This window comes from Diplotaxodon limnothrissa, linkage group LG13, assembly GCF_057381915.1.
Source record: "Diplotaxodon limnothrissa isolate DT_005_m linkage group LG13, D_limnothrissa_male_GT1.1, whole genome shotgun sequence".
NCBI lineage: Eukaryota > Metazoa > Chordata > Actinopteri > Cichliformes > Cichlidae > Diplotaxodon > Diplotaxodon limnothrissa.
This window is the reverse complement of record NC_140608.1, coordinates 7,694,474-7,712,351: the sequence shown is the minus strand read 5'-3', so window position 1 is coordinate 7,712,351 and position 17,878 is coordinate 7,694,474. Positions and strand designations below refer to the sequence as shown.

Genomic DNA, 17,878 nt, shown 5'->3' with positions numbered 1-17,878 from the left:
AGTGATTGACAGATAGAGCTTGCTGACCTCCAAAAGACGGTGTTCTTATAATAGAGCCCCAACCTCCACAAACACTCGTCATTCTTCCAAATAGTAACTGAAAAGGGCAGATTGATTGTTTCCACTTCTGAATGTGCGGGGGTTGTAAAGTGAAAAGATGTATAGCAATGAAAAAGAAGCAACAGTATTCATGTTGATGTCTAAGTTGTTGTTCATATATATATATGAATATACATATATGTGTGTGTACTGTACAGAATGTATATCAAGCATGTGCATACATTGGTATGACTTTTACTACCAATATAATATGATACAACTTTTATGTGAATGTTTTAAAATCAAATTGTGTTGGGTTTTTTTTTTTTTTTAATATTTTTTGATACCATCTCCAGACACTGATAAAGAAGTGATTACAGCTGACCTGAAAGTGGTGCTTTTTAATCAATTTATCAAGCACAGTCTTTAATAATAACCTACCTATTTCATACGTAGACAAAGATAATGATCTCTGGGAATATCCGGTTTTGGATTTATTTCTACAAATATCCACAGTTCTAATCTGCACAAACTAGAAATCCTTTACATAGGAATAATAATCATACTTGGTTTTAGATATTTATATATAAAGAGAGAGAGAGTGTATTATATATGTAAAGTTTACATATGCTAATTAGTTTGGAAATAAAAACTAGCAGCTGAAGAAAGGAAGTAAATATGAGTTTGATCCCTTACAGTCTGCCTGGGTGTGGCTCCAGCACAGGTGAACACGGTATACACCGTCAGCCAAAGCTGCAGTCAAATACCCAGGAAGTTTGAGCTTTTATTACAAATTAAAAGTCATACATCCAGTTGAGTTAGAGGCAAATTGATGTTTTGGTTTTTTCTAGGTTCATAAACATATATTATCTCTCGCATGAGAGGCGTCTTTGGAGGTGGTCCTGAGAGTCTTTACTGCTTTCCATTTATCTCAGAAGTTGGATTTGCATCACTCCCGAGTTGAGCGTGTTCCAGTAGTAAAGTCGGAAAAATAGGATTTGTGATCAACGCATTCATTCTGAGTTGGAAATCCGACTTTAGGAGAAATTCCATTTTCCAACTTTAGCTTGAACATACTATCTAACCTACCCTGCCAACGGAGGTGTTGGTAGGGTAACATGAGCCAAGATGTGAATCAAGATGTGGTTCATTGGGGTCACAAGTGTGTCAAGGTGTGAGTGGCCCAGGTGAACTTAATAAATTGCGTAATGGGAGGGTGGGTCAACAACTCTCACAACTATCTCCAAGGTGATGACCTCGGTAGGGGCACACTGAGTAGCCTAACCCACGTTATTAATCATTTACAGCCTGTATACAGTCAAATAAAATTACAATTAAACTGGTTATTCAGGGTTATCACTCATTATGTACCAATTAGGAAAAGCTTTAACTGTTATCAAAATAAATTAAAAACTTGGAATTTCTTAGCATTTACTCAAAGCTACATTATAGTGTGTTGTACGTAATTTTAGCAATTTATACACTCATCAATCACATTACAGCCTCCTGTCTAATCATGTGTAGGACCTCCTGCTGCTGCCAAAACAGGTCTGACTCATCAGGGTATTGACACGGGACCTTTTGGGATGTCTTGTGTTGTCTGGCATCAGAACATTGGCTGCAAATCCTTTAGATCCTGTCGGTTGCAGGTTGGAGGTGCCTCGTTACAACACACCCCACAAAGGTCCTGTCGGGGTCTTGAGCTCTTCGTTGTCTTCCTGTAATTAGTTTTTGTTGAGTTGCAGGGTGCATTGTTCAGCTGGGAGAGGTTCCTGGCAATAGTGGGTTGTGAAGGCCAGAGTCCAATATTTCCCAGCAGTACATTGAATTATAACAAGATGATCAGTATTATTCGCTTCACCTGTTAGCAGCTTTTAATGTTGTGGCTGATAGGTGTACATATCAGTGCTAAATATAGAGGTTAAAATGAAGCATTACCAAATGAGAATATTTAGAAACCTTCTCCAGGCAAAAGCTTAGTGTTATCGCTTTTAGAACGGCTTTTTAATATTGAAACCGCTTCCACCGAAATACTTGCGTGGAATATCAACAGCATTTATATCGTGCAAAAATCCATATTTCTATCCGAAATTAGGAATGTGGGTGTTAAGCTATAACCACTTAATTCATCAGGATTCAGGACGAATCATCTAAAAACGTTGATGGGTGCCATCTGTTTCATCTCATCTGTACGGCAGCTGTAAAATAAACAGTCACGTTACCCAAAGAAGCTGCAAGCCTACCCCACATTTCCCAGTGTTAATAGTGATCGTGGAAAACGTAATAATAGTTAGACTGCATTTCAGAAGGTATTTCTCTATTTCTCTTGACAGCCATAGTGGCACTTGTTTTTCCTGGGCTGCTACTGTTTATTTGTAATGCTGTCTACTTCCCCCAGTTCATAAAAATGTTTACATTGAGAATGTCTCCTGCTGGTGGTGCTTGAAGCTTCCTTTATTGCTTCCCGAATGTAAATCTATACTTCAGACTGGAGCCACAATCAGACTGCAGTCAAAACCACCCCTTTTTTCTTGAACATGTAATCTTTTCTTGACCATGTGAAAATAAATTGTAATTTGCTGCAGTTTAGCAAATATCATGCTATAAATCTGATATACAGTAATGTATAAACTGTCAGAGTAATGAATTTACTTTGTGCTCAGAGCAGCAAAGGCTGAGGAGAGGATATTTCACATGAGCTCCAACCACCTTTACTCTGTTTGACATTAATAATTCATCTTTGAAGTTGTACTACAATGTTATATATCCCAAAACAGCTACTGTTGTGTCCAAACTGTGTATAGTGTTTTTGTATATAAAGACTTAAACAAAAAGGGGTTTTTTTTGTCATTGTCTTTTTTTGTCGTGAATAATTTTATCACTGAAGTAAGATCACAACTGTTTTTTGTCTGAGAACAGGGACACCCAATACTTTAGTTGGTATACCTATTATTTATTTGGCACTGCCTTAATTCTTTGTGGCATAGATGTAACAAGGTGCTGGAAACAGTCTTCAACTGTTGCCTCAGTTTTCTGTTCTGGTCTGACAGGAAGGGCCCTCAGTGAGGTCTGCTGCTGCTGTAGCCCTTCTGCTTCAACACTGGCTTCTCCCTTCAGAGATACTCTTCTGCACATCTTGGTTGTAACCAGTGGTTATTTCAGTAACTACTTGAAGCAGTCTGGCTGTTCTCCTCTGACCTCTGGCATCAGTAAGTAATTTCAACCCAGAGAACTGACGCTCACTGGATATTTTCTCTTTTTTCGACCATTCGCTACATCCTAGAAATACTTGTGTGGGAAAAAAGCTAATCTGAGAGAAATATGAAATTTCTTTGCCGGAAAGAAAATAAATGTCACAGGTTTGGAATTTAAGCATGTATGTGTTCATACATGCAAACGTTTCAGAGTTTTTAATGAAGGTATAATTCATCCACCGGATATAAGTCTAAATGAGAGACAGCAAAGTGGTGCCAGCTGAGAGAATTACACCCTGTTGGTCAGTAACCGCCTCCTGCTCTCTGACCATGAGCTTTCTCGCCAGCATTAAGTGATGTCTGGACCCAGACAGCCTGCCCTGCAGGGAAGGCTTTTAGATGTTGTATATTACAGGGAAATGTATGAATAAAGAAGCGTTATGCAAACTGTGCATACAAAGTGGAACAGAGGAGCTCGGAGATGCATCAGCAATAGGCATCCTAAAGCAATGCATTTGCACATACCTCACAAATATATTAGGATAATATGTAATTTCATTGAAGCCCCATAATTTTGCATTGCTGTCCTCTTGCCAGCTGTAGTCCCTGCAGGCAGCATATTTTCAGAGCCCACGAAGGTTGCGTCTCCTAATTAACTATTCAGAGACGCAAAACGCAAAGAGCACAACACTCAGTGGGGTTTTATTTTTGAATATGTTACATAATTTGTGGCAGATTTCATAAAGTTATTGAAACGCTGACTGCCCCCCCCCCCCCCCCCCCCCCCCCCCGTTTCCATTAAGGCTACAAAGAGCAGCACTGAGAGAAATTTACCATCTATGATGCACCTAAAAGTGTGGCAATTAGTGCCAATTAAGCTTTTTTTGGATATAAGAAAAAAAATCTAGAAAGCTCAGCTCACCTCATTTCATCATCTTTTATATGGCTTTGTTTGGATAAACTGCCAAAGATGACAGCATAATTACACTGACTTAAGCTACTGGGTTACAAAAAGGTCCCATCCAGCTCAACGACAGTATGTGCTTTCAAGAGTTTAAATATGAAGTGGGTGTAATGAAGTTGGATGTGCAGAAGAGGACAAGAAAATGCGAACTGGTGATGGAAGGAAACTGGGGTCAAAGAGACCTGGATGACAGAAGTGATAATCATTTTTATAGAGCACAGGAGGGCAGCAGGAAAACTGTATTACCTGGTGCCTGTGTTTGAAAGATACTCCTGGTACACAGTGATCATAAACCTCCTCTCGTTTTATCTTAGACACACACACACACACACACACACACACACACACACACACACACACACACACACACACACTTGTCTTACTCATGAGAACTGATGCTTGTCTCTAAAATCCCTGCTTTTATCTTAGACTTCTTTATTGGCCACAGCTGCATTTTTTCAACCTGAACTTTAAACCTAAACCATAAATCTAAACTCAGCCCTGCTTTCTGAGAGTAAAAAGTTTCCATGTTTTACTAGCTGTAAAATACACACACACACAACAAACAGCCCACTTTAATGAAGTTTCCCAGCCAGGACAGGAAGGCACTTTTATCCCTGGAGGTCCTGACTGTAATGCAGTCTGCTCAATTGGAAGTTGGTGGATTAGTCATCGGTCTAACACTCGCTGACGTTTCAAAACATATGATTTTGTTTTTGTTTTTGCTCTGTTATACTGTTCATATTACAGTCATTCTATTTCTCAAAGTATTTCCATTCCTTTCAAAAATGAGGGAAATGTTATAAAAGAAACATCACTACAGACTTGAAAGTAATATGAGCAATCCTTTTTGAAAGGGTAATTGATTGGTAAGAAGTGTGGGTGACAGGTGAATTGTAATTTGCTTCAAATTGCATTTAACTAAAGGATGCTTTAAGGAGAACTTTCACGGCACAAAAGTGCCTCCAGAACTGTGCAGACCAGAGATCTTTAATTATTTTCTTCATACAGAAACCCCTTTTTTCTTAGTAGTGCCATTTTTCTGGGTGAATTCTGTTCTGCATTTATTTTTTGAATATGATTTTGCACCACATTTGTGCCTTCTTCACACAAAATATTCATGTGTTTTTCCACTGCTGGAGAGTCATTAGTTGCTGTGTTTCCACTCCACTGGTAAGCCTATCTGAGAGGGCAAAGATGAAGAAAGAAAAAAATGGAGTGTAGTAGAGGAGAAGGGGAGGATGCGATGTAGTTTGCAGGAAGTGGTTCGAGCAGTAAAGAAGAATCGGTGAAGAGTTTAGTGAAGGAGAACAGGATAGCACAAGGGTTAGGTGGTGGGTGGCCATGTGGACAAAGATAATTGAATTTGTGGAGAATTTATATTTGACGAGGGTAATTGTGCTTCCTGAACCTTTGCACCAGTGTGTAATCAGAGGAGAGAGCAGATATGGACGAGTGGCCAAACGAAGAGCTCGCATCAGCATGAACACAGAAAGGCCAAGTGGTTTATTAACAAATGCTATTCAATGTGTCAAGCTCCATTTGTAAATGCAAACACACGGTGCTGCCAGTTTCCAGTTTCCACTCTGACTGTGATTTGCAAAGAGTCATAGGGAGTAGAATTAATTGCCTCAACTAGACCCTGCAGGATCTTGAAAGGTTACCTAGCTGAGGCGAAAACGAGCGGCCGCACGAGATTCGATCAATTGATTAGCTGTTTAGCTGCGAAATGTTCAAGTGGGCCTGCATTTATTGATCAGTGGCATGGAAGCTCACCATAAAGAAGAGAGTTATTGCAGTGCAACTGCATTAAATGAAGCAATTATTTGATAATCTACACCAATCAGTAGCCCATTGTAGTAAAATCAACATAACAATGGGTTTAGACACCGGTGGTGGTGACGCTGTATGATGGAAGTCTGCATGCATATGATGTGGAACAGGACTTCTGATGAGCTGGCTCTGAGGAAAACTGGGGGTGAATGAGGTGGAGGAGGACTGCATCCATTGACACTGAAGTGACAGCTGACAGCTCGACAGAAAGAAGCCGTTTTAAGATTTGACAGCAGTGCAGTGACTTGCTCGTTGACAAAATCGAATGTGACGAGTTAGATGTGGGAAGAGAGAAAAGGACAATAAATAGCTTTCTTTGTGTATTTTCACCAGTTACTTGATAAACAGAAATAGTTTTGCATTTCCAGCATGATGAGCTTAAATAAAATAAATCAGTCCAGTTGAAATATTATTTGAGAAATACTTTCAAAGGATTTGAATCTTTTAACTGAAGCTTGAATAAAGTGAATATAAAGCAACACAGGGGTTCTGGTTCTTCCTTAAGAACTGTTTCCAACAGTATGACTGCCCCATCTGCCCAATATACATGCAGATTAGTCTGGAGAAAAATCAGTGCTTCTAGTCTGGTAAGACATACAGTATAATAGCATGAAGTAAAAGAACCCTTAACTATTTAGGCAGAATGGGTTTAGCTATCACACCCAGTTATGTGTTTGGGTGATTACACTAAAAGCATTAGCGTCTCAGTTTATGGTGTGTTCTGCCAGTTTCTTTTTCTCTTTCACATTTGGACTTTTGGGATCAACAGAGTAATTTTCTGACAGGTGTAAAATATACTGCTAAAAATAAATAAAAAAATATCTGGACTGGGTAATGTGTTAGGAATAAAAGGGATGCCACTTTCTTTGTTGGAAATGAAAATTGTCAGCCTACAAAGGGTTGACAATGTCAGGTCATACTCCTAATGAGACAACAGACGGCATCCTGGGGGATCTCTTCCGAGTTGTGGACCAGGGCATGGCTGATCTTCTGTGGGTGCAACCTGGTGGCGTCGGATGGACTGAAACAAAATGTATTATTGGATGCAGGTCAGACAAGGAAGGGGGCCAGTCAATGGTATCAATTTTTTCATGCTCCAGGAACCGCCTACTCTCGCGGCGTGAGGCAGACTGTTGTCATGCACCAGGAGGAACCCACAACCCACTGCACTAGCACATGGTCTGACGATGGGTCCAAGGATTTCAAGAATACCTAACCAAAGTCATAGTGCTGTTACCTAGACTAAGGTTAGTGCAACCTTCCATAGATATTCCTCCACAGACCGTTACTGACACACCACCAAACAATCATGCTGAATGGTTTTAAAGACAACAAATTAATGAATCCAAATCGGCAATCCTCTTCTTTAATCATTCTGAAAGAACTTTCTACCACTCTTTTCAGCTCTCCCAAAGTAACTACCCATCTCCTGGAATCTCCCATGTGCTTTTGAGATTGTGCTCAGGGACACAGCAAACCTTCTGGAAATTGCACATATTGACGTGTTGGATGCTGGAGGAGTTGGACTACCAGTAGAGACACTAGCCCTAGTGCACCTGTTGTTAATTTAATGAACACAAAGGCAGCTGAAACTGATTAACAACACTCTCTGCTACTCAACTGACCAGATCAATATGCGAGAGGTTTGATTGAATTGATGCTACACTCTGATTAAAAAGTGTTCCTTTTATTTTTTTTCAAGCAGTATATGAAATATTTCTGATTTAGGTCAGCTGGGGCATTTTTGTGTGGAGTCTGCATGTCCTGTCTGTGCCTGTGGCCATGGTGTCTGGGCACTCCAGCTTCCTCACAAAGTCCAAAAACAAGCATGTTAGCTTAACTGGTGATTCCAAATTGGCCATAGGTCTGAATTTGAGAATAAATGTTCATCTGTCTCTATGCTTTAGCTCTGTGATGGGCTCAGTGTCTAGGATGTACCCTGCCTCTCTCACTCCCTGTGACGCTAGTTGGCTAAGAAGTGCTGGATGGAAGTCTGAATATTTTATTTGTCCAATAAATCATCCAAGTATTTTATTTTTTAATATTATGCTCCATTCATTAACTAGAGGATTTATATGAGATCATGAGAGACAGTTTTTGCTCCTTGTTCATAATGAGTAGAAGATGAGTGTTCATTATGACCTTGTAGCTGTCATGGTGAGGATTTAAGACTGTTGGCAGGCAGGCTTGAGTATTTATGGTCACTGTGACAGACTTGGAAAAGAAAAACAGTACACAACAGCTGTATGCTGCTTTCACATTTTCTTACTGTGTGAACAGTTTTCATCTGTGCTTCAAAGCAATTTCTTACACAAAACTTTAGTGACGTAATGGTACAAGAAAGGCTTTCTGTTAAATAACATGTTTTTCTCAGCACTGACAAAAAACCTTGTGATGGTGCTCAGTGCTTTAGAAGATGCTCTGATAATTTCTCATAGCTGCTGGTGATTTAAAAAATAAAAATAAAAAATGAATGTGTCATTTTTATAATTGAAAACAGGGCCTTCTTTCAGGGTGCCTCACATACATATTCGATATCGGCTGTTCTTGAGATCACACAATCATATGATACAACTAAACAGAAAATTGAGAAGCAGACAATTATTTATGGGCTCACGTCTTGCATAGTCAAGCATTTTATGTGTTTCGCATGCGTGTGTGTGCGAGACCGCACACCAACAAAACCTCACGCAGCTTTCTCGCCTGACTTGGCAGCGCTGTCTCCCCGAGTCTGACAGTGAGGACAGATGGCAAGGACTTACCCCACCAAGAAAGCCTCCAACACACAATCTCAGCCATAATACACGACACAAAAACTTCCCTGGCACCTCCTGACTACTATCACAGTCCAACAATGAGTCATGTTTAGCGTCCTCTCCCACCAACTGACTGTGTGCGCAAATTTGGATGACAGCATACTTTCATGAACCACCTTAAGTCAGCAAGTGAAACCTCAGCCCCTGCTGTGCCTTTCTGATTGCTCCCCAAGCAAAGTCCTTGTATCGACCGCAGCATCACACATAGACTCGACTTTAACAAGCCTGAGGCAATTAGTTTTATAAAAAACCTGATCCCATGGTTGGTGGCATAATAAACCCACACTCCTTATCAAAGATCCAAATTCATTCTCTGGAAAAAATTTTCTTAATGTCTACCCTGACCACCGCTGTTGAGCTGTGCTACAGAGGTTTTTGCTGCACCTGCTTGAAAAGTTCATTTGAAATCTGATCACTGTTACATGCTTTTCAGAATTGTAAATAAAAGGTAGCAGACAGAATTTTAAAGCTCAATTAACTATGAATATCACATATGTTCATTGACAAAATGTTTATATATATAAAAAAATATAGCATGCCAAGTCTCAGTCACGGACAGCTGATCTTTGTCGGCTCAAGTGTGTGTGCGTTGAACACGAATTAGAAAACTGGTCAGTTCTGTTTTTGTAAGCTATTTATCACCAAGAATATTCAATCAAGTCATTTTGAGCTCTCTGATTAGGCTTTGGTTGTGTAATACTTTGGAAAACAGCTACATTGAGTGATTAAACATCAGGAAAGGATGTTTGGAGAAACTTGGCTGAATCTGAGCACACACAATGCTCTTGTACACTTCTCCATTCAACCTGGTGATTACAATACTATTGTTCCAATTCTACTGGCAACCATGTATGCTCGTCCCATAACGCGGTTTACAGATAAGGAGGGTGCTTTGCACAATGAGCTGTTTGTTTTTCGCTTCACTTTGTTTTTACAATTTTATTCCATTATAATCAAAGCTGACTTTTCCTTCTTCACAGTGCAAATGCTCCCCCACAAGATCTGCTAGCTTGTTCTCTATCCCTTAGTTCTCTTTGTAAACCGGCTTACCTTTTCATATCTAAAAGTTTTTTCCATGACTAGGTTTAGTCAAATATCTCCTGTGCACACATTTTTCTTTTTAATGTGAGTGCCAAAGTACAAAAAAAAAAAAAAAACCTGATTCAGTGGAAACATAAATCCTTCCACCAAGACTCTGAATGACTTGGACGTGAGCTGGCTTTCACAGCAACTACTTTCTATCCAACAGAACAGCTACAGGTAGTGTGGGAGTGTAACAGAAAGCACTTTCCACCTGATGAGCAGATATTCTTTTTGCACAAATTGTTCTCACTCCCCCTGTTGTGTCACAGGGATGAGCGGTAACCATGCCAAGAAACATTGGAACTGCTGTCCCTTTGTTGCTGCCCAACACTGTCAATACTAAATCAGTTTTTATTGGGTACAAACTTTTTTTCCTGATTTTTTTTTTTAAACTTACTGTATAAATTACTACATTGTAAATCACAACAGGTCAATGAATCCGAACCATTGGCTATTAAATCTAAATTCATGTAAATGCAATCAACAAGTGCTAAAATAGAAAAAGACAAATTTTAATGAAATCAAGAATACATCTCCATCCTTTAATGCAAACACATGCAGATGAAAGTACTACACCTTATACCTGCTTTCTATTATGTCCTCTGGTACATGTTCAGCTGTTAAAGCACTTTCACCTTTAAACAACTGTTTAGAAAACTGTGCTGGGCAAGAAAATATTTTGTTCTGGTCCATATAAAACCAAAAAAAAGAAAAAGTCTTCTCTTCTATAAGTACACAACGAATCCAGTAATGGTGGAGTCAAACAAGGATGCAGTAGCAGTTTTAGCTGGAATATTTTTTGTTTCTAACAAAAAGCATCCACTGCTCACTCCAGTGTGATCTAGGCATCATCAGGTTTATCTGCTGGTGGTCCACATGGCTGAAGCATCTTCTCCATCAGGTTGAAACGAACACGCGCTTTACTCTCGTTCTCAGCCACAGCAAAGTAATTCAGCAGGTCAAAATGTCCCATGTAGGAACAGTAGGAATCACGATGCTGATTGACCAGCCATTCCCACTTGCTGGTGTCGGCGTGTCCTGTGCCGATATACTTTGATTGAAGATGCTCCAGCTGACTGTGGATGTTGTAGCGGTCTGTCATTCTTGCTGAGATGAGTCCTGGAGGCTCTAGACAGGGGAAGAGATGAGAAAGAAGTTAGAATATAAATACAAAATAAATAAATTAAAAAAATATATATGCAAAGATGGATCACACAATGAGATAACAGGCTAAAGACTTTAAGATGGGCTATTAATCAAAGTCTGTATTCAATTAGAACTATAGCTTTTAAAGAAATTAACAGAAATGACTGCAACTGTGCTTTTTGTCTTTTAACAAAGGGTGAGGGTTCATATTTTGCCCTATTCTATAAATCCAGTGAATCCCCTTCCTTTGCACTGACACAATTTTGCCTCGCACTAAACACCCAGTGTTCCCTTCAGGTTTTGGCAGGTCAGCTCAACCAAAATGATATAAAGAGAGACTTTTTGGTCATCAAAACGAAAACCAATTCAGCTGTTTGGAATAACTTTGATTTTAAAAAGTGACAAAGAACAAGCAACACATTTTCATCATTGTTTAAAAAGCTCAAAAGTCTTACCAAGTTAAAGAATTGCAAGCTTAATACTGAGCTAAAATAACCATGATTATTGTGTTACAGTATTTTTATCCCTTATCCCACATATTGAGACTGTGTCCCACATTTTCACTGGCTCTGGTTTTCCAAATATAACACAGACAGTTTTCTAAGGTCTGGTTTTCATCCAGTGGTTGTTAAGAAATAGGAAGAGGTTGTCACCATCGATGAAGTGCAGATAAAGGTCGGATTTAGACTTCTGTGGGCATTCTTTTTAACGTCTACGACACAACCTACGTAAGTCGCCGACCTCGTTGCTGTCATTGTGAATTTTGTTTTAGTAACAGTGTGGTCGTGTCCTGATGTTTTATATTTATTGCCAGCCATGGTAGAAACAAAGACTCGTTTTCTTTACCATCCGTTGTGCTTCTGAGTAAAGTCACATACCAAAAGCCGATTGATTCGGAGCCAAAATAAACACAATTTTAACCCGTTTAAGGGCTTGAAAGTATAGGGACCCATGAATGAAACGCTATCTAACAGCAACAGCACATGAAGACATCAGAAGAAACGTGCAGCTAAAAAGGAGACGTTCAGACGGAGAAGTTCAGTCATGTAACCTGAATATTTTTCTTGTATTTTGTATTTACGAGTCAAGCAATGCCACAACAAATGTTAACCCGATGAGTGATTATACTACTCTGAAGCAATTCAAACTTTATTTAAATTTGAAGTAAAAAGATTTCTATGTAAACAGAGAAATTCCTGCTAATGCTAATGTGAGGCTAATTAGCCAGTGTTAGCCTATTCACCGTCGTGTCAACTGCGCTCTAAATGTTCCTTTTAAAGTTAATATAATAACAAGGAAGACATTTTTTAAGTTGAAAATAGAAAGGATACTTACATAAAATGTCAGGAATTCAAACACGAAGGTAGGAGATGTAAATAAATTACACGACCGTCTCCAACTCAACACAGCACCACGGAGCGATCACTTCCGGTTGGTTCGCCCAGTAAAATGAACCGGAAAGGAACACAGACTGTAAACTCTGCGTTTCTCGTGTACATCTTAAACCAAATTTTATATATATATATATATATATATATATATATATATATATATATATATATATATATATATATACACATATATATATATATATATATATATATATATATATATATATATATATATATATATATATATATATATATATATATATACGAAGGTGCAATCCATTCACTTAACAGAAAAAAACTGTTGTTCTCTTAACCCGCAGGTAATTATATAATTTACAGAGAATAACAATAAATACATACATACTTACATAAAGAAACAAAACATCAAAACGTGACCTGTGTGCTTCTATTGGGATTTCTGAAATTTTATACAGTATATGAGGCAATGTTTATTTTACAAAAAATAAACAGCGGGGCACTGGCCCAGGATCACATGTTTTGCAGCTACAAACAAATGAAAACATCTGCTTATCATAGGTTTAAGCCTAACATTTAGTATGTAGGGAATAGTAAATAATGTGCACATTTGCAATGTAATGCACGCACACACACAATTAATATTACATAATAATAATAATAATCAGTCATATAATAGGGCGATCGTGGCTCAAGAGCTGGGAGTTCGCCTTGTAATCGGAAGGTTGCCGGTTCGAGCCCCAGCTTGAACAGTCTCGGTCGTTGTGTCCTTGGGCAAGACACTTCACCCGTTGCCTACTGGTGGTGGTCAGAGGGCCCGGTGGCGCCAGTGTCCGGCAGCCTCGCCTCTGTCAGTGCGCCCCAGGGTGGCTGTGGCTACAATGTAGCTTGCCATCACCAGTGTGTGGATGACTGGATGTGTAAAGTAATTTTCAGAAACAAATTATTGATCGACAACAAATTAAACTGGATAAACTGTGTCATCAGTCTGTTTAAAGCCCGGTCTATTATTGCTGACCGTGACCCCCCTCTCTATTCTGATTTCAAATTAATGCCTTTTAAAACGACATATAAGGGATGATTTGCACCAAGAGCAATCGATACTCTGAATAATGAGATGCTGTGATGTGTTTTTATCGTTGTATTGAAGTATTGTATATGTATATGTATGAATGTGGGTTCATTTGAAGCAACTTGATTGGTTGATTTATGACTTGGTGAAACAAAGACAATTTTCCATTGATTTGGTTAATAAAGCTATTCTATTCTATTTAATCATATAGACTGGGCTCTCGGGCACGGACACCTTTGCTAGAATGTCAGCGATGTAGTAGCTCATCCACCTCATGATCCATCATAATACAGAGGTTATTGTATTGTGTGAGGTGCAGAAAGAAAGTTTTGTTGTCACTGGCTGGCTTTATTGCAGAAACTCATAAGAATTGAAATCCACTGAGAAGTCAAGCAGGCTTATAAACATGTGGATCCAGGACAAATTAATGTCATTTCACTAAAACTGGACCTCCAGGAGAAGCAGTAATTCTTGTGAAAATGGAAAAATGTCCATGAAACAACAACTGTAACCTTGACATTGACAACGAGAACAATTTCAGTGAAGAACCATCAGGTGATCACTGTTTTACTAAAATCTGACCAATAGTCCAATTCAGTTTATTTATGTCATGCCAAATCACAATAGTTGCCTCAAGGTGCCTTTTATTGTAAGGTAAAGACCCTCCCACAATACAAAGAAAACAGCTTTATCACAAAGGAAAGTTTTAAGCCTAACCTTATAAGTAGAGAGGGCATCTGTCTCTCGAATAGTCGAATGGGAGGAGTGATTCTTGTGAATTGTCGGAGCAAAGGATAACAGGGGCCTTGCCATTAGCTGTTTGACCCAATTAACTCAAAATGTGTTTGTCTCTGTTTGTGTTGCCTGTTTTCTGTTAAATTGCCAAATTTGTCTGTATGATGTTCTGTGGCTAGGTGCAAAGCGGTTATAGCTTAACCACAGACATTAGCGTTATGGCACTCATGGGTAGGATGATGAGCAATATTCCAGGCTCACCATTTAATTTTGAGCCAAAATCACCACATTTCTGAAATGTTTACTTATATTTTTGTGAACAGTTGGGCTCTATTCTCGTTATATAACATTAGATAACACTAGTGTGGCAATACATGTGGCACAAAAGTGCATGGTTTGCCTCACGGCAAGAAGGATTTCAGTTTGAATCCCGTCTGGGGCTGTTTTTGTGTAGAGTTTGCAGGTTCTCCCCATGTGGGTTCCTCCCACAGTCCCAAAATAAACATGGAGTTAAGTATACTGGTGCACAGCTGCAGTGCTAATTTTTTTTAACACAGTTTTGAAAATAAATCTGAGAGCTGCTGTTTTATGCTGATATTTGGACAACTAAAAACTCAAGGTACGGTTTAGGGTCATATCTACAAGTTGCTGACTCTAACTGACATTCCTTGGACTTTGGTGCCTGTGTTACTGCTATTTTATTCCTGGGGAATGTTAGTGTTTAGTCACAATGGTATTGGACACTTTAACTTTTTCACCTGACAATAAATGGATACATTTTATGAATACATAACAGGCTGTAATTTATCCCAAGGGCAGTGTGAATGTCATTAGGGTCCCAACTAAAGAAACAGAAAGGAAATAAACGTCGAGACTTCTGGTATCTGTCGCATTCAGATCATTTTCTGGGAGCCATGAAGGTCTTGTAAAAACTATTACTACATCTACTATAACATTTTACTGTCTGGCTGAACATTGTAAAATGCTTCTTTGGGGAAAACAATTTCAATCCAACATTTCTACAGAAACTATGAGCACATGACTCCTCGGCTTCATTAATTTTAATAGTTTTTGTGCATCTCATAGACTGTGTTCATCTCTAAGGCGTGATAACAGAAAGATGTGCGTTGAGGTTACCCGAAGGTAATTTTAATTTTTGCAAACACATTCTCCTGAGAGTTATATTTATTTTTATTACCAAACTTATTTTCAGTCCCAACCCTTTTAAGATAACATACTGCACTTTGGATGATTACCTGAATTTTTCATGTTCTTTATATTTTCAGTTTGGTTGGTTGTTTATAGAGCTGAGTCATCTCTTTATTACTGTTCTGACACTGCCGTGGTCATCTGGGTAGCTGCAAAAATTGGTGTTTGCTGGTTTTACCCAAGAATGTTTCTGCTTTTGATCCCAGGAGCCGTATATGCAGCAATGAGTTGGAATTCGGCAACATTTAGAAATAACTAGAAATCTGGAAGAAATCACTGGAAAAACAGAATAGTGCCATCAAAGTTACATTCCTATGATGTGTCAGATCAGATCAGTATTTAGATACACAAAAGCGTTTTCCATGTTTTAGGACCATTTCATTAAGGTTTATTTTTACATTTGATTAAACTACAGAAGACAACATACCACATTGAATTATGTCCCATGAGGACTGCTCTTCACTATCAACAGTCTAGCTCACTCGTTCTGTAGAAAAATATCTGATGAAAATAACGTTGCATGATGGATTATAGCAATAAAACAGGAAGGTGCATTTATCAAACTGAACCCCAGGGATGATATTCTCTTTTTTTTTTTTTTGTCTGTCCTGTTTGGCTCTTTTGCCATCAGAATTATTGTCTAAAGGTGAAGAAAGATGCCCAACGGATTTACTTTACCAAATGGACCGTCCCAGCCTTGCCGTAATGGTCTATTTGATTCACCCTTTATTGTTTATTTTATTTTATTTTTACTTGTTAAATATGGGACAGACTGGGGAAAAGAAAGGGGAGAAAGAAAGAGGGAAAGAAAAACAGCGGGGAAGAGGGACGGGGATAAAGGGCAAAAAACAAAAAAACAACAAAATAAGCAGACAAAAAATACATATATCAATCACCTGGATCACCTGTTGAGAAAGAAAAAAGAGAAAACAAGCAGAAGAAAGAGAAAAAAAAGAGCAACATAATAAACAACATCACGATGATCTATGTGAATATAACAGTAAATACTAAATATTAAACATTATTTTGCAGCACGTAAGATCGACAGCGCACAGTGTGCTTTGAGGTAGGAGCCAAAAAGGGTGTAGTTTGTGTTTGTGAGCACCCGTGTGTACACCTGTGAGCATGGACGCGCTTGTATTTAAAAGGTTCCTTTATGTAATGATCTGTTAGAGGGTGTAGGGAGCCACAGCCCCGTCCACCAGGGCATGAAGCAGGTATGGAGGAGATCAAGACTCCAGACATCCAGAGGCCCTCAGAACACAAGAGACGAAGGAAGACCAACAGAGGGGCAGCCGCGCCACTGTCCCAGAAAGAGCTGAGGAGAACCCCAGGCTCCAGGCCCCGACAAGCAGCCACCAAGGAGTGAGCCGGTGTGTACCCGGATGCCCATCCCTAGACACAAAGAACCACCAACGCACCGATGTCCGAGGGCGTCTGCCACTGGCAGGGGAAGTGGTGGGGGGAGATAGGCCTCCAGAGAGGTGACATCTGATACCCGACCTGACATATGGACACAGACAAACAGGCACACACAGATACAAACAACCATTCCCACCCTCATGCTCTCATAATTACTCAACACTCACCCAACGTGGAGACAGACATAGAGAGACACTGTACACACAATCACACTCCCCAAGCGTACTCTAAGCCCCAGGTCTAGGTACCCTTGCCCCCGGAGGGGGAAACTGCACCAAGACCCAGGTAGTGTTACCCTTTTCCCTGGGGTGGAGAGAAGCAGACCGCCCCGGCTCGGCAGTAGCAGGGAGGCCCCACATTCCAGACCCCAATCGGACGGCCAACTCCTCCTCCCAGCCCCCCTGCTCCAGCAGGCCGCAGAGAACAGGGTTGTGAGAAGACTCCAAACCTCCCTCCACCCGCTCATTGTAGTGTTGATGCATGTCAAGTCAAGTCAAGTCAAGTCAACTTTATTTGTCAATTCTGCCACATGTACAGGACATACACAGAATAGAAATTGCGTTACTCTCAAACCCTAGTGATTAGAAAAATGCAAATAAAATAATTAAAAAGTAAAAATTTAAATAAATACAATACAATTTTACGTATAACAAAAAAAAAAAGCTATGCAATATACAATATACAATATTCAAGTAAGAAGGCATAGTGGTGCAAAATAGGCAAATAGTGCAAATGGGGATTTAGTAGTGTACGGTAAGAGATAGTGTAACAACAAAGTCTTATGAGGTCCAATGCTTAAGCAGTCCAATGCTCCACAAAGTGACTGGAGCAGGCCAGTGAGTGCGTCAGAGAGTGAGTGTGTGTGTGTGTGTGACAGAGTTCAGTGAGACCGTGGTGGAGAAGAGGGGAGAGGGGGGCAGAATCGGGAGGGAGTTTAGCTTCCTGACAGCCTGATGGATGAAGCTGTCCTTCAGTCTGCTGGTCCTGGCCTGGAGACT

At 39.6% G+C, this 17,878-nt stretch overlaps 1 protein-coding gene across 1 annotated transcript; it reads right to left on the bottom strand.

The window, feature by feature from the left end:
• Nucleotides 1–10,468: 10,468 nt before the first annotated feature.
• Nucleotides 10,469–12,506, bottom strand: sf3b5 (splicing factor 3b, subunit 5). The gene is made up of 2 exons (XM_085369173.1): nucleotides 12,411–12,506; nucleotides 10,469–11,057 (listed from the first exon to the last, which is right to left on the bottom strand). Exon 2 carries the CDS (start codon nucleotides 11,029–11,031, stop codon nucleotides 10,771–10,773), a length of 261 nt encoding a protein of 86 aa, XP_085225299.1. The 5' UTR covers nucleotides 11,032–11,057; nucleotides 12,411–12,506; the 3' UTR covers nucleotides 10,469–10,770.
• Between the last annotated feature and the right edge of the window lie 5,372 nt (nucleotides 12,507–17,878).